General features: G+C 44.1%; 1 protein-coding gene across 2 annotated transcripts in view; it reads right to left on the bottom strand.

The window, feature by feature from the left end:
• LOC126426795 (neprilysin-2-like) overlaps window positions 1-22635 on the bottom strand; it is a 238528-nt gene that overhangs the window by 56891 nt on the left and 159002 nt on the right. For both annotated transcript variants that reach the window (XM_050088794.1, XM_050088795.1), the window contains exons 6-7: window positions 21044-21220; window positions 9063-9280 (exon numbers count right to left, since the gene is read on the bottom strand). In XM_050088794.1, the coding sequence (XP_049944751.1) occupies window positions 9063-9280; window positions 21044-21220 (395 nt within the window). The remainder of the gene's footprint in view (window positions 1-9062; window positions 9281-21043; window positions 21221-22635) is intronic.

Raw genomic sequence — 22635 nt, 5'->3', positions numbered from 1 at the left:
CAGTTCAGGCCAGCACGAAGTTTTCTCTGACCGCCTCCAAATTCTTAATGCCTTATCCGTTGCCACCTCATAAAATAACAGTAGGTGCACAAGAGCACCCGGGAATAAAGTTCAATCGGTGTTGTTCTCAAAATTTAGGTGGTCCAAAACCTTAGTCTATTAATGAGCATAATAGTCAGAGAAGGTTACGTCGGCGGTAACAAGAGTTTGTCCAAGATCTTTCATCACAAAAAAAATTGTTCAAATGGCTCTGAGCACTATGGGACTTAACATCTGTGCTCATCAGCCCCCTAGAACTTAGAACTACTTAAACCTAACTAACCTAGAGACAACACACACATCCATGCCCTAGGCAGGATTCGAACCTGCGACCGTAGCAGTCGCGCGGTTCCGGACTGAGCGCCTAGAACCACTAGACCACCGCGGCCGGCTCTTTTATCACAGCTGACCATATAAAAGGAGTAAAAGAAATTCCTGCTTTCAAAAGTAAGTAACTCCCTTCCTAGCCTGCCATTATAAATTCAGTGCTAATCAGTATATATACACTCCTGGAAATTGAAATAAGAACACCGTGAATTCATTGTCCCAGGAAGGGGAAACTTTATTGACACATTCCTGGGGCCAGATACATCACATGATCACACTGACAGAACCACAGGCACATAGACACAGGCAACAGAGCATGCACAATGTCGGCACTAGTACAGTGTATATCCACCTTTCGCAGCAATACAGGCTGCTATTCTCCCATGGAGACGATCGTAGAGATGCTGGATGTAGTCCTGTGGAACGGCTTGCCATGCCATTTCCACCTGGCGCCTCAGTTGGACCAGCGTTCGTGCTGGACGTGCAGACCGCGTGAGACGACGCTTCATCCAGTCCCAAACATGCTCAATGGGGGACAGATCCGGATATCTTGCTGGCCAGGGTAGTTGACTTACACCTTCTAGAGCACGTTGGGTGGCACGGGGTACATGCGGACGTGCATTGTCCTGTTGGAACAGCAAGTTCCCTTGCCGGTCTAGGAATGGTAGAACGATGGGTTCGATGACGGTTTGGATGTACCGTGCACTATTCAGTGTCCCCTCGACGATCACCAGTGGTGTACGGCCAGTGTAGGAGATCGCTCCCCACACCATGATGCCTGGTGTTGGCCCTGTGTGCCTCGGTTGTATGCAGTCCTGATTGTGGCGCTCACCTGCACGGCGCCAAACACGCATACGACCATCATTGGCACCAAGGCAGAAGCGACTCTCATCGCTGAAGACGACACGTCTCCATTCGTCCCTCCATTCACGCCTGTCGCGACACCACTGGAGGCGGGCTGCACGATGTTGGGGCGTGAGCGGAAGACGGCCTAACGGTGTGCGGGACCGTAGCCCAGCTTCATGGAGACGGTTGGGAATGGTCCTCGCCGATACCCCAGGAGCAACAGTGTCCCTAATTTGCTGGGAAGTGGCGGTGCGGTCCCCTACGGCACTGCGTAGGATCCTACGGTCTTGGCGTGCATCTGTGCGTCGCTGCGGTCCGGTACCAGGTCGACGGGCACGTGCACCTTCCGCCGACCACTGGCGACAACATCGATGTACTGTGGAGACCTCACGCCCCACGTGTTGAGCAATTCGGCGGTACGTCCACCCGGCCTCCCGCATGCCCACTATACGCCCTCACTCAAAGTCCGTCAACTGCACATACGGTTCACGTCCACGCTGTCGCGGCATGCTACCAGTGTTACAGACTGCGATGGAGCTCCGTATGCCACGGCAAACTGGCTGACACTGACGGCGGCGGTGCACAAATGCTGCGCAGCTAGCGCCATTCGACGGCCAACACCGCGGTTCCTGGTGTGTCCGCTGTGCCGTGCGTGTGATCATTGCTTGCACAGCCCTCTCGCAGTGTCCGGAGCAAGTATGGTGGGTCTGACACACCGGTGTCAATGTGTTCTTTTTTCCATTTCCAGGAGTGTAGAACAGACAGGCAGAATTAATGAAGTGCAAACAAAACGAGTAGTGTCAGCATAAGGGAGCTTGCAGCAGTATCAATACTTACAACGTTCTGTTGTCATGCTTGTGTGGTTTTCTTCTCAGCTGCTGTCGGTGTTGGGTTGTCTGCTACGTTAAATAACGCAGATACCGCATTCCACACCAGTATCCTATTTTATGTATCCATGAGCGTTACCACATGGAGGGACCGAGTGGGGGGAGGGGGGGGGCTGTTATTTGAGCAAAAGAAATGACACCGTTGGACGAACACACTGAAGAGCCAAAGATAGACCTGCCTAATATTGTATATGGCCCCCGTGAGCACGCAGAAGTGCCGCAACGTGATGTGACATGGACTCGACTAATGTCTGAAGTAGTGCTGGAGGGAACTGACACCATGAATCCCTCAGGGCAGTCCATAAGTCCGTATGAGTACGACGGGGTGGAGATCTCATCTGAACAGCACGTTGCAAGGCGTCCCAGATATGCTCAGTAATGTTCATGTCTGCCGGCCGGTGTGGCCAAGCAGTCATAGGCGCTGCAGTCTGGAGTCGCGCGACCAATACGGTCGCAGGTTCCAATCCTGCCTCGGGCATGGATGTGTGTGATGTCCTTAGGTTAGCTAGGTTTAAGTAGTTCTAAGTTCTGGGGGCCTGGACCTCAGATAAGTCCCATAGTGCTCAGAGCCATTTGAATCATTTTTGAATGTTCATGTCTAGGAAGTTTGGCGACCAGCGGAATCGTTTAAACTCAGTAGAGTGTTCGTGGAGACACTCTGAAGCAACTCTGGGCGTGTGGCGTGTCGCATTGTCCTGCTGGAATTGCCCAAGTCCGTCGGAATCCATAATGGTCACGAATGGATGCAGGTGATGAGACAGGATGATTACGTATGTGTCACCTGTCACAGACGTATCTAGACATATCAGGGGTCTCCAACAGCACACGCCCCACACCATTACAGAACCTCCAGCAGCTTGAACAGTCCCTTACTGACATTCAGGGTCCATGGATTTATGTGGTTGTCTGCATGCCCGTAAACGTCCATCTGCTCAATGGAATTTGAAACGACACTCGGCCGACCAGACAATACGTTTCCAGTCATCGACAGTCTAATGTCAATATTGACGGGCCCAGGCGAGGTGTAAAGCTTCGTGTCGTGCAGTCATCGAGGGTATACAAGTGGGCCTTCGGCTCTGAAAGTCCATATTGATAATGTTTTGTTGAACAGTTTGCACGTTGACACTTGCTGATGGGCAAGCCCTGAAATCTGCAGCAATGTCTGAAAGGGTTGCACTTCTGTCACATTGAGCGATTCTCTTCAGTCGTTGTTGCTCCCATTCTTGCAGGACCTTTCCCAGGCCATAGCAATGTTGGAGATTGATGTTTTACCGGATACCTGTTGCTCACACTTCATTGCTACCTCGGAGATGCTGTGCCCCATCTCTCATGCTCTGACAGTAACGCCACGTTCAAAGTCACTTAAATCTTGATAACCTGCCATTGTAGGAACAGTAACCCATCTACCAACGTGATCCGAAGTATCCGAACACCTGGCTGAAAATGACTTACAAGTTAGTGGCGCCCTTCATCAGTAATACTGAAATTCAATATTGTGTTAGCCTACCCTCAGCCTTGATGAGAGCTTCCACTCTCGCAGGGATACATTCAATCAGGTGCTGGGGAGGTTTCTTGGGGAATGGCAGCCCATTCTTCACGGAGTGCTGCACTGAGGAGAGATATCAATGTCGGTCGGTGAAGCCTGGCATGATGTCGGCGTTCCAAAACATCCCAAAGGTGTTCTATGGAACTCAGGTCAGGACTCTGCAGGCCGGTCCGCCACAGGGCGGGCGTTATCAACAGGTGCTCTATCGTTTGGAAAGATGCAATCGGTATCACCGAATTGCTCTTCAATAGTGGGAAACAAGAAGCTGCTTAAAACAACAATGTAGGCCTGTGCTGTGACAGAGCCACACAAAACAACAATGGGTGCAAGCTCCCTCCATGAAAAACACGATCACAGCAGAACAAAATCGCCTCCGAATTTTACTGTTGGCTCTACACACACTGGCAGATGACATTCACAGGGCATTCGCCATACCCATGCCCTGCCATCTGATCGCCACACCGTGCACCATGACTAGTCACTCCACACAACGTTATTGCACTGTGTCAATCGTTCCTTGTTTGTGCTCCTTACGTGTGGCTTAATAGCAGCCACTCGACCATGAAATCCAAGTTTTCTCACCTCCCGCCTAACTGTCGTCTTGATGCAGTTTGGAATTCCTGTGTGATGGGGTGGATAGATGTCTGCCTACTACGACCCTCTTCAACATTTGGCGGTCTCTGTCAGTCAACAGACGAAGTCGGCCTGTACGCTTTTGTGCTGCACGTGTCCCTTCATGTTATGACTTCACTATCAGATCGGAAACAGTGGACTTAGGGTTGTTTAGGAGTGTGGAAATCTCGTGTACAGACGGATGACACAAGTGACAACGAATCACCTGACCATGTTCGAACTCGTGAGTTTTGTGGAGCGCCCCATACTGCTCTCTCACGATCTGTAACGACTACTGAAGTCTCTGATATGGAGTACCTGGCAGTACATACAAGCACAATGCACCTGGTATGAAGAACGTATGTCTTTGTGGGTGTTCTGATACTTTTGATCACATAGGGTATATCTCTGTATTTGAAAACGCACGCTTATACCAGTTTCATTGCCGCTTCAGCGTATACCCAAACATAACTAAGTACATATAATAAAAGGGCTTCTGCAGCAAGAATTAATCCTTTTCAGGATTTACTAAAATGCCAGTAACTCAAATCCACTTATATTATTCACTAAAAACACAATATTCCAAGCCCTATATTCAAAGTTCTAACTACATTTGAAGTACAGCTTTGTACGGTAGTGAGACATGGACTGTGGGAAAACCGGGACAGAAGAGAATCGAATCATTAGAGATGTGGTGCTACGGAAGAGTGCATTAGAGATGTGGTGCTACCGAAGATTGCATTAGAGATGTGGTGCTACCGAAGAGTGCATTAGAGATGTGGTGCTACGGAAGAGTGCATTAGAGATGTGGTGCTACGAAAGAGTGCATTAAAGATGTGGTGCTACCGAAGAGTGCATTAGAGATGTGGTCTTACCGAAGAGTGCATTATGGATGTGGTGCTGTGGAAGAGTGCATTAGAGATGTGCTACGGAAGAGTGTATTAGAGATGTGGTGCTACCAAAGAGTGGATTAGAGATGTGGTGCTACGGAAGAGTGCATTAGAGATGTGGTGCTACGAAAGAGTGCATTAAAGATGTGGTGCTACCGAAGAGTGCATTAGAGATGTGGTGCTACAAAGAGTGCATTAGAGATGTGGTCTTACCGAAGAGTGCATTAGAGATGTGGTGCTACCAAAGAGTGCATTACAAATGTGGTGCTACGGAAGAGTGTATTAGAGATGTGGTGCTACCGAAGAGTGGATTAGAGATGTGGTGCTACCAAAGAGTGCATTAGAGATGTGGTGCTACCAAAGAGTGCATTAGAGATGTGGTGCTACCAAAGAGTGCATTAGAGATGTGGTGCTACCGAAGAGTGCATTACAAATGTGGTGCTACGGAAGAGTGTATTAGAGATGTGGTGCTACCGAAGAGTGGATTAGAGATGTGGTGCTACCGAAGAGAACATTACCAATGTGGTGGTACGGAAGAGTGTATTAGAGATGTGGTGCTACCGAAGAGTGGATTAGAGATGTGGTGCTACCGAAGAGTGCATTAGAGATGTGGTGCTACCAAAGAGTGCATTAGAGATGTGGTGCTACGGAAGAGTGCATTAGAGATGTGCTACGGAAGAGTGCATTAGAGAGGTGGTGCTATGGAAGAGTGCATTAGAGATGTGGTGCTACCGAATAGTGCATTAGAGATGTGGTGCTACCGAAGAGTGCATTAAAGATGTGGTGCTACCAAAGAGTGCATTAGAGACGTGGTGCTACGAAAGAGTGCATTAGAGATGTGGTGCTACCAAAGAGTGCATTAGAGATGTGGTGCTGTGGAAGAGTGCATTAGAGATGTGCTACGGAAGAGTGCATTAGAGATGTGGTGCTATAGAAGATTGCATTAGAGATGTGGTGCTACCGAAGAGTGCATTAGAGATGTGGTGCTACCAAAGAGTGCATTAGAGATGCGGTGCTACCAAAGAGTGCATTAGAAATGTGGTGCTACCGAAGAGTGCATTACAGATGTGGTGCTACAGAAGAGTGCATTAGAAATGTGGTGCTACGGAAGAGTGCATTAGAGATGGGGCGCTACCGAGGGTTGTTGCAAATTAAGTCGCCCTGTGGCTACGAGGTGGCAACAGGAAGGGCATCCAGCCACCCTCTGACACTAACATCGCCAAATCCATAGTAACAAGTCTGACCCCACAATGCAAGAAAATGGTGATGACTCTTGTAAAGTAATAGGTTGCCAGCATTCTCCGTGTTATAAAAGCATAGGTGTGCACTTTGAACTAGGAAATAATTTTTTTCTGGCAGATTAATTTCACTTTCTTAAGCTGTTTTTAATAAAGAAACTAATCATTTTAAAATGTCTTCGTCTGCTACTTGCGTGCTGGGTAATGTCAAAATACGTTTTAATCTCAGATTAAATTGACACACACTATGAGTTTTAAGCGCCACACAAACATATGGTCTGAGGGTTCTAGAATGCTTCAAAAAGCGGTTTTAATTCCCCATATTTTCACCTTTCTTCGAGGCGATCACCTGTTTAGACCCCCCTTGTGACCTGCACCCTGTCTACTGAGTCACCGTCCCCCACCCTCCCTTCCAAAAATTTAGTGCTGATGATGCCCATCTATGTATCCAAAAACTGGGTTGTTTCAAAATGTAGCGAGGAAAATCGTAGAGGACTCCTTGAGTTGGATGAGGGCAGACACAAGAAGTGGATAGTCAGGGTGAATGAAAGTAATAAAATCCAAGAAAGTGCTAGTTATTATTGTAATAAAGGTCACAAAGGACCCATCATGGAAGAATTCGCATATGCAGTCGCATGAGCAACAGGGAGGGTCGCCCCAAATCGGAAGATGTTAAAAAAGAAGTGGTACTTTATGGCGGCTGTGAAACAATAGGACGGATGTTCAATAAGTAATGCAACGCTTTCTTTTTCTCGGCCAGTTTCGGTCGAAAAAATGCGGAAATTGTTGTGGTACAGCATGGAATATTCCCGCTTCAGCCACTATGATTTCACTAAATTCGGATAGGTGGTGACACTATACATAGGCTTCGAAATGGCGCCTGTAATGGAGGTGAATTTCTAGCCGAGACATGTGACTGAGTTTGTTTCGTTGGAAAACCATAGCATAGCAGATATCCATAGGCGCTTGCTGAACGTTTACGGAGAGCTTGCAGTGAACAAAAGCACGGTGAGTCGTTGGGCGAGGCTCCTGTCACCGTCGCAACAAGATCGTGCAAACCTGTCCGATCTCCGGCATGCCAATTGGCCGGACACAGCTGTGACTCCTCCAGTGTTGGAATGCACGGACACTCTCATTCGAGATGATCGACAGATTACAATCGCACACCTCGCTCCGCAACTGGAAGTCTCTGTTGGCACTGCTGACACACTCGTCTGCCAGTTGGGGTACTTAGAGGTGTACGCCTGCTGGGTTCCTCGCTGCCTAACAGAGGGCAGTAAAGAGCAGTGGACCCACAGAGCGCTGTGCAGTGGCTTGCTGAGTACTCTCTCACAACTAGAGGTCCCCAGTGATGGGACTGACATTCTGAAACCATCTATACAGTAATGTAGCTTAAGATCTCAGGTATCACACCCTGCAGCCAGTCATGCTGGTTGGCCTTCGTTTGCGAGTAGTCGACGAAAAAAAGATTTCGAAATTTTTCATGATGCTCAGTGGCACTAAAAGAGTAGCATTTTGTGGGCTTGTTGTGGGGCATAATGGATAGGGCGTAGCGTTCACATGCAGAAGATCGTCGGTATTTTTAAATCCTTATTGAAATGACTTTGATCACTCTTTTTATTCAATTAAATGGTTTGAATGTAATTTTTTCTCTTCATCTGTCACTTAATTTTAATCACCATATGAACTTCTTCGTTTCTTCCCATTTTTCTTTTTACGTCATTCTTTTCCTACTCAGAATTTTTGTGAATGTGAATGTAATTACTTTTATCTATTATAATATTCAGTTATCTGGAAATACCGATCTACTGGTTAAAAAACAGAAGACGAAATAGTTTATTTATACTAACTGTGCAATGGTGTAAAAAATGTATTTTGCGTTACAAAATGGTTCAAATGGCTTTGAGCACTATAGGACTTATCTTCTGAGGTCATCAATCCCCTAGAACTTAGAACTACTTAAACCTAGCTAACCTAAGGACATCACACATATCCATGCCCGAGGCAGGATTCGAACCTGCGACCGTAGCGGTCGCGCAGCTCCAAACTGTAGGGCCTAGAATCGCTCGGCCACTCCAGCCGGCCTTTGCGTTACAAAACATGTGTTTTGTTTACATGGTAATCATCATACAAACATTTAAAATGTAGCCTAAATTCACACAATGGCCGCAATAACGCAGACGAAGATTGAAACGAAAGAAATAAGAGAAAATGAGGAATAAAAATAATGAATTCAATGACAAAGACCAAAATATATGATGATAAAACGAAAGAAATTAAATCCAAATTTTACATAAAATTAATTAAAATCACATGAACGAAGATTTCAGGCAGCGAAAGAACGATAGGAAGAAAAATACGAGGAAATGAAGAAGGCAATATGATGACCTTCTGCCTGTGAAGGCTGTACCGTATCAATTACACAAAACAACCTGTCCATCTAATGCTACTTTTTTAACGCTATTGAGCGACACAAAAATTCCGAATTTTTTTGTTGTCTATTACTCGCAGACAAGGGCCTACCAGGGTGAATGGCTCCAGGGTACAATACTCGAGATCTTAAGCTACATCTCTGTATAGACGGACTGAAAAAGTCACTCCCACCACTGGGGACCTCTCTGTATGAGACGTAAAAGCAGAACCCAGGCAGAATGCTGACCTCCTGCCCACACCTTACCTCTTGGGGGTGTGGCTGATCAGTTCTCGGAGCCTCTCGAGGTAGGACGGCACCACCACCACCACCACGTCATCGTCGGAGACAGTGACGTGCGGCGGCAGCATCGCCTGCAGGTACTCCAGCCACGACAGGAGAGGGAACTCGCGCTGCAGCTGTTCCACCGTGTACGGGTTGTACAGCTGCGTCAAGTTGCGCCGCTCCTCTTTGGGCAGTGAGATCTGTGGACCGATGGCGACCCCGTCAGGATCAGTGCCCTTGTGTCCAGACCACTCTGTTGGACTGAGAAAGTTGCAGAAATTGCAATATGAAATTAGTTGCGAACTACCAATTAAAAGAAATTATAGAAAGATAGGATATGAAGCAGATGCTGCCCGGATAAATGAAAATGACCACTGTGAAGAATTCAGAAGGCAGCATTATGCGATGGTTGACTGAAACGGAGGGAAGGACTGCAACAGACTGCACATGTAGCTTTGAGAAATGAACTAGTGAAAGTGGCAGAGGATCAAATAATATGCCAGGCCCACCCTTGGCTAAGATACAAATTATTGAGCCTAAAATGATTGAAAAAACGAGAAAACATAAAGAAATGGAGCAAGTGAAACAGGAAAAGCAACTATAGGCATCTAAAATACAGGAGGAAGAGGAGATTAGTGTTTAATACTCCGTCGATAATGCGGTCATTAGAGAGAGAGAACAAGCTTGGTGAAGTACAGGGATGGAAATTGGCTGTGCCATTTCAAATAAACCATTCTCACATTTACTGGAAAATGAACATGAACAGTCACACCCACAAGGAACGTCTTTTTTACGAGGTGATGATTGTCGAAGTAGAGAGGATATAAAATGTTGACTGGCAATGGCGAGGAAAGCGTTTCTGAAGAAGAGAAATTTACTAACATCGAGCATAGAATTCAAGTGTCAGGAAGTCGTTTCTGAAAGTACTTGTATAGAGTGCAGCCACGTATGGAAGTGAAACATGGACGATAAATAGTTCAACAAGAATACTATAAAAGCTTTCGAAATGTGATGCTACAGAAGAATGCTGAAGATTAGATGGGTATATCAGATAACTAATGCGAAGTTATTGAAGAGAACTGGGAAGAAGAGTAATCTGAGGTACAACTTGAGTAGAAGAAGGGATCGGTTGGTAGCACATGTTCTGAGGCAACATGTGATCACCAATTTAGCATTGGAGGGTAAAAGTCATAGAGGGAGACCAAGAGATGAATACACTACGCACATTTAGAAGGATGTAGGTTGCAGTAGGTACTGGGAGATGAAGAAGCTTGCACAGGATAGGGAAGCATGGAGAGCTGCATCAAACCAGTCTCAGGACTGAAGACCACAACAACAACACTCTAACATAAAACTGGTGAGTGGTAGAAATGGACCCTGCAGGGGTCTTGGGTACTGTGACTGTTGAAGGCCAGAGATCGCACATCAAGATCGAAACTTTACATGCGAAAATCCACAATGTCTTAAGTGAAGTTTGTGGAGAGTTTACAGTGGTTAGGTTAGGTTAGTGTTGTTTAACGTCCCGTCGACAACGAGGTAATTAGAGACGGAACGCAAGCTCGGGTTAGGGAAGGATGGGGAAGGAAATCGGCCGTGCCCTTTTCAAAGGAACCATCCCGGCATTCGCCTGCAACGATTTAGGGAAATCACGGAAAACCTAAATCAGGATGGCTGGAGACGGGATTGAACCGTCGTCCTCCCGAATGCGAGTCCAGTGTGCTAACCACTGCGCCACCTCGCTCGGTAGTTTACAGATTGTAACATTTATATCGATCCGAAGGAGGTTTACATTATGTAACTGTCTATCTGCAATTATGGAGTGTGTATTCTTTGTTAGTTGACGTCCTTGATTTGTGACAGGAAATTAGAGTTTTGTAATGTATATGTGGAAAAAGCAAAATGAATTGTTAAAAGGATAAATTATTATAATATGTGTATGATTATAAAAAAGACAGTGTTTGTTGAAAGCTGGTTCATGCTTAGGGCACTTGTATTTGTAATACATAAAAGATGCAGGGAAGTCCCTTCAGAACGGAAATGGCATGGCGCGATGTAAAAGGTGGTTTTGGCGGTCGGACTGGGCGGCTCCTTGGTGCGAATGGTACGCAGTAAGTGGCCAGCCGTACCATGGTGCACTTCGACTTTGCCAAGAGAGGCGAAATGGAAGCCGCTTTGGAAAGGATTTTTACCTCGGATGTGGATCTGGCTATTATTTGGTATTTTGGGCAAAAAGGGATGGCTCTAATATGTTGAAAATCCGACGCCACGAAGAAATTTTGTTGAGCATTCGAACATCAAGAGCCGTGAGAACAGTTAGCCGCCATGTCGCTTGCCACCTAAACTTCGCCACTGCTTTACTAACTTCATACATGCAGCTATGTATATGGGCATGGTCCAGTTAAACTGTGTGTGGTTTTAATAATAATCATAATGTTATAAATCTGTGCCCGGAACCATATTTTCTGTCCTGATCACAAACCTATGCAGGACCCTAAGTGCTACTAAAAATAAACAATTCTTGCATTCAAGTGTTTCAAAGTGGTTGTTTTTGTTTGTCAAATGTAAAAGGAGTAGCAAAAGGTAAATTTAAAACCACAAAAGTGAAGTTAGATAGGATTTTGCTAAAGTACTGTTAGTTTATTGCAAAGTATAGTTTTGCAGGAATACAATGACAAATTGTGTAAATGTTATTGTCTAAAATACCTGCTTCGCAGTTGGTAAGAAAGACAAATAAGTTAAGCTCATTTTAAAAATAGTGATGTTTAGATTTCTACCATGAATGGTTCCTTTTTCGAAGTTAACTGAGCTCAGTGTTGAATTTTTTGCCTTGCAAAGTAAATTATCAACTACTCCAAGTGAAGTGAAGGACTAGCTTTGTTAGAATTAGTCTTTTCTACTGAAATAATCATAGAGTTTGACTAGTAACACTATACTAGTTTATGGGTCCTCCTTATATTCTCCATATATTAGAAAGATAATTGGATTATCACTGTTGCTAAGGGAAACTGATATATGTAGAGGAGTATAAACAGCGTATTTATGATATCATTTGTCTTTATCTGTGTTTTTACATGTCAATTAAGATAGAAGCTCCTCATGTCCAAATTTAGCTCTGCTATTTACGCAGTAACATTTTATTATTGGTTTAAGTAGTGATCTTGAAACTAGCTGTTATTAGCATGAACTTGGTACAAATTTGTTTTCTATAATTACTGGTGTGTGCGTTACTGGTGACTGCTGCTACACACAGCTCAGAGTGCCCTGTGTTAGTTTGTATCCTGTGCGCTATTCAAAGGGAAATATCAACGAAAGTAACTTTAATAACCAATGGTCAATTTTCTTAAACACATATTTCCAAATTAATGTGCCCAATTGGGCTGGCGAGCGTTCAGTTTTTTCATTCACATATGGTTTTTACCACTTTCAGTAATTCCCAAGGTCAAAGTCCGTTTAGTTTTTCTGTTAATTTCACCATATTCAAAAACACCGTCCGATACCTTTACCCATTAGACACACGAATGGTAAGAATTCAAAATCCTCTCAAAGGGTAACATTAGGTTGTTTCACAGTACGCTTGTGCACTATACGTGGCAAGTTAGCGTTGTAAGTTGATCGAAGTGTCAACCTTGTGGAAGAAGCTTTTGAAGAAGATCTGAGTGCGACTTGTGATCAACTCCCTGAAACCACGGGAATTCCCCCAAAATCAGTATTCCGTATTTTGGTAATTGGTTTGAAGAAGAGAAAAATTTTTGCATAATAGGTCCCCCACAGTTTGACTGCTGTCTAGAGGGATTGCAACCTTTCTCAGACGATTCGACCGTGAAGATCAAGGATTCTTGCGGCTAATTGTTGCTATTGATGAAACATGGATTAGAGACTTTGAACCGGAACTGAAATCACAGTCCAACGAGTGGAGAGCGTTAGTTTCTCCACGCCCTAAAAAATTTAGACGCTCTCAATCAGACTTCAAGCAAATGACGATTTTTGCTTATGATTACCAGGAAATCATCATGATAGATAGGGTCCCGTGTGGAACAAGTGTCTAGAAGTGTATTATCATAGCTTCCTGGAAAACCTGAACAGAAAAATGCCCAAAACTCGACCTCAGTGGCTCGAGGCTGAGCCATTCATTCTCCAGGACAATGCTCGCCCGCATATCGGCAATTTTTCCAGTTCTTGTCTTTATAAACACCTTAAGAATGACGGGTCTTTGGGACATTCGGTGTACAGAAAACCCACATATTCAGATCTATATCGTCAAGCGTCCAGCTGCCATAACCCCGCACAAACCGCCAGAGTTCTTAGTACTTTAATTCGTCGGGCGCATGTAATATCGGATGCTGATAGTGCATCTGGAGAAGGTTGTTAAAGGGAATGACTATACTTCGCGTCAAATAGGGAAAGCCATGCACAATTATAATAACAAGAAGCAACGCTCTGAAGAGCCTGACGGCGACTATAAATCAACTGCGTCCCTTCCATATGCCGGGAACGTGTCTTCTAAAATAGGCAGATTTCTTAGGAAGAATAATATTAATGTCACCTTCCGGCCACCAGCAAAGAGCAGGGCCTTAGTTGGATCCGTTAAAGACGATTTACAATTGAGGAAGGCGGGTGTTTATAAAATCCCCTGCGAGTGTGCCTCTGCATATATAGTTCAGACGACGAGAACGGTCCAAGGGCGCTGCGTAGAACACGAAAGACACGCCCGTCTACGGCAACCTTTAAAATCAGCAGTAGCAGAACACTGTATTTCCATAGGACATTTGATTGTAATACAATGATATCAAAATTTTAGCACCGGTTTCCAGCTCCTGAGACTCTGTAATTAAAGAATACTTGGAAACACGTGTTACTCATTATTTAATGAATCGTGACAACGGCTTTCAGCTGGATAAAAACTGGAATCCAGTTATTAAAATTATGCGATCACAATGGAATCGATATGCTCAGTCGATACTCAGCGATTAGTTTGTTCTTACTTCGCCACTGAGGGCAGGACACACAACTTGGCTGCCTCGCGCATGTCACCTCCTAACGCATGCGTCGTAAACCGCCAGTACGGTTCGCTATAAAAACCATGCCTGCGTCAGGTCTCCTCAGTACTTTGTCTGCCCGCCTGAGGATGGCAGGACGTTTTTGGGCCGAAATATCGTGGCACAATGTAGATGGTATCCGGTCGCAAACTGGAAGAAGAAATACGCTGGAAAAATTTCGGAAGTCGCTGTTTGGGATTGTTGAAAGTCACAGCCTTTCGAAATTCCCTCACCAAAGAAGTCAAAGTAAATACTGCAGAATTCGAATGAAGAACAGCTGCCAACCTGAGTAACTTAGAAGTAGATAGTGAAGCAACTTAATCACTTAATAAAAGCATCTCTTCCAGTCGAGACTGTATACCAATTAGGTTCCTTTCAGAGTGTACTGAACAAAGATCCGTACCAAAATACTGGAAAGTTCACACGTCACACCAATAGTCATGAAAGGTAGCAGGAATAATCCACTAAATTACTAGCTCGTATCATCAACGTCGATATGCAGGAGGATTTTGTAACATATATTGTGTTGGAACATTATGAATTACCTCAATGAGAACTGTGTATTGACACACAGTCAACACGGATTTAGAAAACATGATTCAAATGTTCAAATGTGTGTGAAATCTTACGGGACTTAACTGCTAAGGTCGTCAGTCCCTAAGCTTACACACTACTTAACCTAAATTATCCTAAGGACAAACACACACACCCATGCCCGAGGGAGGACTCGAACCTCCGCCAGGACCAGCCGCATAGTCCATAACTGCAGTGCCCCAGACCGCTCGGCTAATCCCGCGCGGCAGAAAACATGGTTCGTGTGAAACGCTACTAGCTCTTTACACATACGATGTATTGAGTGCTATCGATAAGGGAGTTTAAATTGATTCCATATTTATGGATTTCCAGAAGGCTTTCGAACTGTACCACACCAGCAGCTCGTAGTAAAATTAGGTGCTAATCCATTGTCATGTCAGTTATGTGACTGAATTGGTGATTTTCTGTCAGAAAGGCCACAGCTCGTAATAACTGATGGAAAGTCATCGAGTTAAACAGAAGTGATTTCTGGCGTTCTACAAGGCACTGTTATAGGCCGTTTGCTGCTCCTTAACTACATAAACGATGTAGGAGCCCATCTAAACAGCCATCTTAGGTTGTTTCCAGATGACGCTGTCCTCTATCGTCTTGTGAAGTCGTCAGAAGATCACAACAAATTGCAAAACGATTTGGACAATATATCTGTATGGTGCGGAAATTGGCGATTGACCCTAAATAATGAAAACCATGAGGCCATCCACACGAGTGCCAAAAGGAATCCATTAAACATCCGTTGCACAATAAATCAATCAAACCTAAAGGCCGGAAATTCAACTAAGTAGCTAGGAATTACAATTACGAACAATATAAATTTGAAAGAACGAATAGAAAATGTTGTGGCGAAGGCAAACCAAAGACTGCATTTTATTGGCAGAACGCTTTGAAAATGTAACAGATCTACTAAGGAGACTGCCTACACCACGCTTGCCTGTCCTCTTTTAGAATATTGCTGCGCGGTGTGGGATCCTTACCAGATAGGACTGACAGAGTACGTCGGAAAAGTTCAAAGAAGGGCAGCACGTTTTGTATTATAGCGAAACACGAGAGAGAGTGTCATCAACGTGATACAGAATTTGCGACATACACCATTAAAACATCTACATCTACATCTACATGACTACTCTGCAATTCACATTTAAGTGCTTGGCAGAGGGTTCATCGAACCACAATCATACTATCTCTCTACCATTCCACTCCCGAACAGCGCGCGGGAAGAACGAACACCTAAACCTTTCTGTTCGAGCTCTGATTTCTCTTATTTTATTTTGATGATCATTCCTACCTATGTAGGTTGGGCTCAACAAAATATTTTCGCATTCGGAAGAGAAAGTTGGTGACTGAAATTTCGTAAATAGATCTCGCCGCGACGAAAAACGTCTTTGCTTTAATGACTTCCATCCCAACTCGTGTATCATATCTGCCACACTCTCTCCCCTATTACGAGATAATACAAAACGAGCTGCCCTTTTTTGCACCCTTTCGATGTCCTCCGTCAATCCCACCTGGTAAGAATCCCACACCGCGCAGCAATATTCTAACAGAGGACGAACGAGTGTAGTGTAAGCTGTCTCTTTAGTGGACTTGCTGCATCTTCTAAGTGTCCTGCCAATGAAACGCAACCTTTGGCTCGCCTTCCAGACAATATTATCTATGTGGTCTTTCCAACTGAAGTTGTTCGTGATTTTAACACCCAGGTGCTTAGTTGAATTGACAGCCTTGAGAATTGTACTATTTATCGAGTAATCGAATTCCAACGGATTTCTTTTGGAACTCATGTGGATCACCTCACACTTTTCGTTATTTAGCGTCAACTGGCACCTGCCACACCATACAGCAATCTTTTCTAAATCGCTTTGTAACTGTTACTGGTCATCAGATGACCCTACTAGACGGTAAATTACAGCATCATCTGCGAACAACCTAAGGTGTTTATCGTTGCAGTGGGATCTTCTCACGTAATTTCAATCACCAACTTTCTCCTCCGAATGCGAAAATATTTTGTTGAAGACGACTTACATAGGGAGAAACGATCACCATGGTAAAATAAGAGAAATCAGAGCTGACACGGAAAGATACAGGTGTTCGTTTTTCCACGAGGTGTTAGAGAGTGGAATGAGAGAGAAACATTGTGAAGGTGGTTCGATGAACCCTCTGCCAGGCACTTAAGTATGATTTGCGGAGTATCCATGTAGATGTAGATGTAGACGTCCATCACAGTATTTGCAGCCTCTATGTACTTAAGACGTTTTTTGCCAACTTCAGTCTGCTTTTCATCACCACTAAATTGCGATCTGTGTCTGTATCCGCATCACAGTACAGCATCTGATTTCAGAATCTCTGCCTCAGCACGAAGTAATCCAGCTGTTAGCTTCACACGAGTCCGGGCACTTCCCAAGTATTTGTCCTCCTCTTGTGAGTCATGAAAATGATATCTGCTATGACCAGTTGAAATTTACTGCAGCCCCCAAGGAGTGCATCCCGTCTGTCACTTCTGCTACCAAAGCCCATACTCTGCCGCGACTCGGCCTTCAGCTCGTTCCTGTCCTGGAGCGTTCCCATTCCTTATAGTTAACAGAATTTCGACTACCATTCCAGACTGATTTATCTTTCCTGTGTTCTCATATACTTTACCTCTTTATCTTTTGCTTTATACGTCGACACGTGTGCCTGAAATATTGTTGGTAGCGTTTGTTTGCTGTCGAGTCTGATGATAATGCTATCACCGAACGGTTCACAGCAACTCTCTGCTCTTCCTCCCTCCCTATGCACAACAATTCCTATTTCTGATGTACCATTTTCTGCTGCTCTATATTTTTTTGGTCAGAAATCCTTATGTTCTTGCGATTTCGCTGCACTTACACTTGCTATATCATGATTCCCTTTTCAGATATTCTGTTTTTGCAGCCAAATGTCATACCTCGAATCATACAGTTTCCATTCCACTGATTACACTGTTCGACATGGGTTCTATTTCTGATATTAAAGTATGTGCTTCTAGACCATTTTACCGTGGGAAATTCAAATATGTAAACAAAATATCGTTGTCAGGGATACTTTTTATGTAATATGTATATATATGTATATTCACAATTCATGGCAAACACAGAGACCATAGTATGAAGGCTTTCACGACCGGATGACATGTCTTCTGGTAAACCTTGCGGGATGTAAGGTCGTGGTCCATGAAACTCTTCAGCTCCTGACGTTTCGTCCAGTGCTTCGCTGGACATCTTCAGAGGGGTGTTTCTCCTCCGGTGAGTCTTGCCGGCAAGACTCACCGGAGGAGAAACACCCCTCTGAAGATGTCCAGCGAAGCACTGGACGAAACGTCAGGAGCTGAAGAGTTTCATGGACCACGACCTTACATCCCGCAAGGTTTACCAGAAGAAACACAGAGACGTTGTAGAGAAATACGGGTATGTTGCCGCATCCAGTAGTGATAGGACGTGAAAATTTCTTGTGCAACAGCAGGTGGGAAGAATCAGACATCATTAGGTTCTCCCCCGCCACACCTATGCCATTAAGACCATCTCATTAACTCGAACGGTGACAGCCGGTCGCTGCCTCGGCAGTAAAGCTTCACGCCTCCTAGGGGCAGGTGCGTCGAGTTTACAACAGTGGCGTTAGCCGCAGTTTGTGTCAGTCTTAACGAGTGGGTGTTTTGGCTGACAAGTAACTGTCTGTCATATTTCCGAGCACGGTTGAATTTTTTAGTTCCTGTGTGTAAACTGATTGAGCCTGGTGCTGAAGGTAAAACGACTGCTTGTTTTTACACATCAGCGTTCCTCTAGTTCCCTACTATTAATTTAATACAGGTGTATCACCAAAGTGGTATTTTTAAATTTGCAGAAATGCCACGTCGTCGTGGATGTCGATATAAGCCGGACAACGTCTGCTACATCTGTGGGAAGTTCATTTTTGCCAGAAATAGGAAGAAAATTTCTTCAGTCATAAAGAAAGCATACAAACATTACTTTGCAGTAGAGGTAGGACACCAAGATAAAGAATGGGCACCACATTTCTGTTGTGCTACATGTTACTGCAAACTAATTCAGTGGTGGAAAGGTAAAGAGAATGCTGTGTTGTTCACTGTTCCCATGGTGTGGAGAGAGCCCAAGGACCATGTTACTGATTGTTATTTCTGTCTATCAAAAATTCAGGGTTTTACCATTGTTATTTCTGTCTAACAAAAATTCAGGGTTTTACAAACAAAAAGTCAAAGAAGCACATTGTTTACCCAGATCTGCCTTCAGCGAGAATGCCAGTGCAGCATTCCGACAATCTTCCAGTATCTTCAAGAGCTAGAGGTCAAATTCCGAGTGACAGTGAAATAAGTAGTACTGAAGAAATCACAGATGATGATTCTTTACATCACTGCACAAGTGAGTCATCGCCACATTCGTTAACACAGGCAGATTTAAATGATTTAGTACGTGATCTACGACTAAGTAAACAAATGGCGCAACTGCTTGGTTCAAGAGTACAAGAGTATAATCTACTGCACCAAAGTACTAAAATCAGTGTGTTCAGGCACAGAGAACGTGCCTTTATTTCTTATTTTTCAACTGACGAAGCACTGACATTTTGCAATGACGTTGCTGGCCTGATGAAAGTGCTGAACTTCACTTATATTTCACAGGAATGAAGACTTTTCATAGATGCATGGAAAACAAGTCTGAAGGGTATTTTGCTCCATAACGGAAATAAAATACCCTCTGTTCCAGTAGCTTATGCTAGTTTGACAAAAGAAAATTACGAATTCGTACAAAGGATGCTAAATTCATTAAAATGCAATGAACACAAATGGAAAATATGTGCAGATTTCAAGGTAATTGCTATGGTACAGGGAATGTAACAAGGGTACACAAAGTATGCCTGTTTCCTTTGCGAGTGGGATAGTCGAGACCGAAATTCTCACTATGTGAAAAAGAAATGGCCTAGGCGAAGATGGAAAGTTGGCGAAAAGAATGTACAACGTGAAAGTCTGGTAGCTCCTGAATATATACTAGTTCCACCGCTTCACATCAAACTTGGCCTTATGAAACAATTCGTGAAGGCCATGCATCCAACAGGCTGTCGGTTTGCATATCTAGCTACCAAATTCCCCCGTCTTTCAGCTGCAAAAATAAAGGAAGGTGTACTTGTGCGCCCACAAATCAGGGAGCTGCATAAAGGTGCAAATTTTGAAGCATGTTTAACTGATAAAGAAAAAACCGCATGGGACTGTTTCAAGATGGTGTCGGAAAACTTCCTCGGAAGAAGAAGAGCTACTAACTACAAAGCAATGGTGAAGGATATGATCAAAGCATATCAGGATTTGGGGTGCAATATGTCTTTGAAGGTACATATGATGGACTCTCATCTGGACTACTTCACAGAGAGTTGCAGTGACGTATCGGATGAACATGGGGAAAGATTCCATAAAGACATTTCTACCATAGAAAGGCGCTATGAAGGGAAGTGGGTACCTTCTATGTTAGCAGATTATTGCTGGAATATCATTCGAGAGAAGAAAGATTCACAATACAAGAGAAAAAAGTGATGTGCATTACAAGGCAGTGGCTCATTGTTTGACAATTTTCTGTAATTTCGTATGTCAAATAAATGCTTCAAAGTGTATACACAAAGGTTACTGTGTTATATGTTAGATGCCACCCTCCATTAATGTGATGAACATATAACATCATAAAGATGCGCACTTGTTTGTCGAATTTCACCTCACGTTTGCTACACTATATCAGAAACTGAAAAGAGAAATAAAATTGCGATTACTCATAAACTATCCCTGACAGAAAAAAACCAAAAACAGTTTTCAATTCAGCACTCAAAATACAACTAGGATCACAATATTTTTTATCAGAAATAGAATAAAAGGTTTTTTTTGTAGAACAGTGTTATTCAGTCCTTTCCTCACGGACAAGCACTGAAATTTCCTCCATCTTGCTGCCATCACACACCATTGTTCCTGGAGTATTACGTTCCATGACTCTAAGTTACGTATATATGCGGTTCTTTCTGCGAGTGAATACCTGCAATATGCCTCAAAGCTTCACATCCCTTTCTCGATTGCAGCATTTCATATGTGGATACGCCAGAGAACATATACACAGCATTTAGAATCGTGGTATCTGTCTTGCTAAAATGAAGAATGGCTAGTTTCATAATTCCATTTTGCTCAATTTATCGTGTAACCATGAGTTTCTAACTCACGATATCGTAATATTGAAACTAATGCCAACCCTTAGAAGCCAGATTCCGATGAAGGATTATTGTATATGTGGCATGACAGTGAAGTAAATTATGCCCTGTATCACCGCTGTGTCGTATACTCACGTTGGCCAGAGCTATCTCGAACTCGAGGGACTGCCTGAGCTCTTGTTGAGCACGAGTCCTGTTAGCCCCCAGCAGAACTGCCAGGTCGACTTGGTACTGGTAGTAGGCGTCCACCAGCTTGTCCGAGGGGCCCTTCACCAGGAACTCGCGGCTCAGCCCCAATGATGCCTGGTCTACCTACAGAAACACGAGGAAAGGGTTATTAGCACGTAGTACAACTGCAGGAAGCGAGAGGAGCAGTATGATAGAGTAGTGAAAGTGCTAGAGAGAGAGACAGATGCTGACAAAAAATATAGAGGAAGTCCTACAGGGAGAAGGACACAAAAATGAGCGTGTGAGAGAGAGTGAGGAGGAGAGAGAGAGAGAGAGAGAGAGAGAGAGAGAGAGAGAGAGAGAGAGAGAGAGAGAGCAGGGGGGGGGGGAGGAGAGAGAGAGAGAGAGAGAGAGAGAGAAAGATGAGGCAGAGTGAGACAAAACAAAAGAGGAAAGTATTAGAGCGAAATAAACAGTGAGAATGAAAGAAACAAAGAAGGGTGAAGAGAAGGAAAGAGAAAGAATAAGAATAAGATTAATAGGGAGAGACAGACAGAGGGTGAGACTGAGATAAAGATAGTCAGTGTTAATGAATGAAACAGAGAGGGACAGAGAAAAAGAAAGATACAGAGAGGAATAGAGAAAGTACATAGGTGGAGCAAGAGAAAAAAGCCTGAAACCAGTGTGAGAGATAAATAGATAGAGACACAGGGTAATACAAATAGTGATGAAAAGAAAGAGAGGAATGGTGAATGATAGAATGGATGAGAGTGAGAAAATGAGTGGAGGAAAGAGAGAAAACGAGAGTGAGGAAAAGATAATGATCAAGTATGGAGCAGTTGTAGAGGGAGGAAATAAAAAGGGGAGAGGGAGGTGTAAAGAAAGAAAGACAGAGAATTGGTAAGATACAAGGTAAAAAGATACAGAGAGTAGAGGGGTGTGGATGAGGGAAATGAGTTGAGAGAGAAAAATACACACGCACAAAGAAAGGATAGAATGTGTGAGACAGAAAGATGGAAACTATAAGACATGCAGAGAGTAAGCAAACAAGAAAAGGGACTAGATAGAGAGAGGGGTGGGTGGATTGAGAGAAAGATAGAGGTAAGATATAGGTCAGAGGGTAGGTGACTATATAAAAGAGTGAGAGGAAGACTTAGAGAGGAAGAAAGATAAGGAGAGAGACAGAAGAAATCAAGTGAGAGAGAGAGAGAAAGAGTGAAGGTGAGAAAAAAGACGGTAAGTGTGTACTCAGAGACAGACAGAGAGAGAGAGAGAGAGAGGGGGGGGGGGAGGGAGAGAGAGAAGGATAGAGAGTTGTGTGTGTGTGTGTGTGTGTGTGTGTGTGTGAATTCCTAAGGGACCAAACTGCAGAGGTCATCGGTCCCTACACTTACACACTACTTAAACTAATGTATGCTTGGAGCAACACACATGCGCATGCCACAGGGAGGACTCGAACCTCCGACAGGAGGGGCCGCGCGGTCCGTGACATGGCGCCTCAAAACGCACGGCAGGGGGTTATGATTCAGCCCCGTATTTAGATTATCTTTGTCCAATTT

This window comes from Schistocerca serialis, chromosome 11 (genome assembly GCF_023864345.2).
Source record: "Schistocerca serialis cubense isolate TAMUIC-IGC-003099 chromosome 11, iqSchSeri2.2, whole genome shotgun sequence".
NCBI lineage: Eukaryota > Metazoa > Arthropoda > Insecta > Orthoptera > Acrididae > Schistocerca > Schistocerca serialis.
Note: the sequence above shows the minus strand (reverse complement) of the source record. Positions and strands in the feature narration are given on the sequence as shown.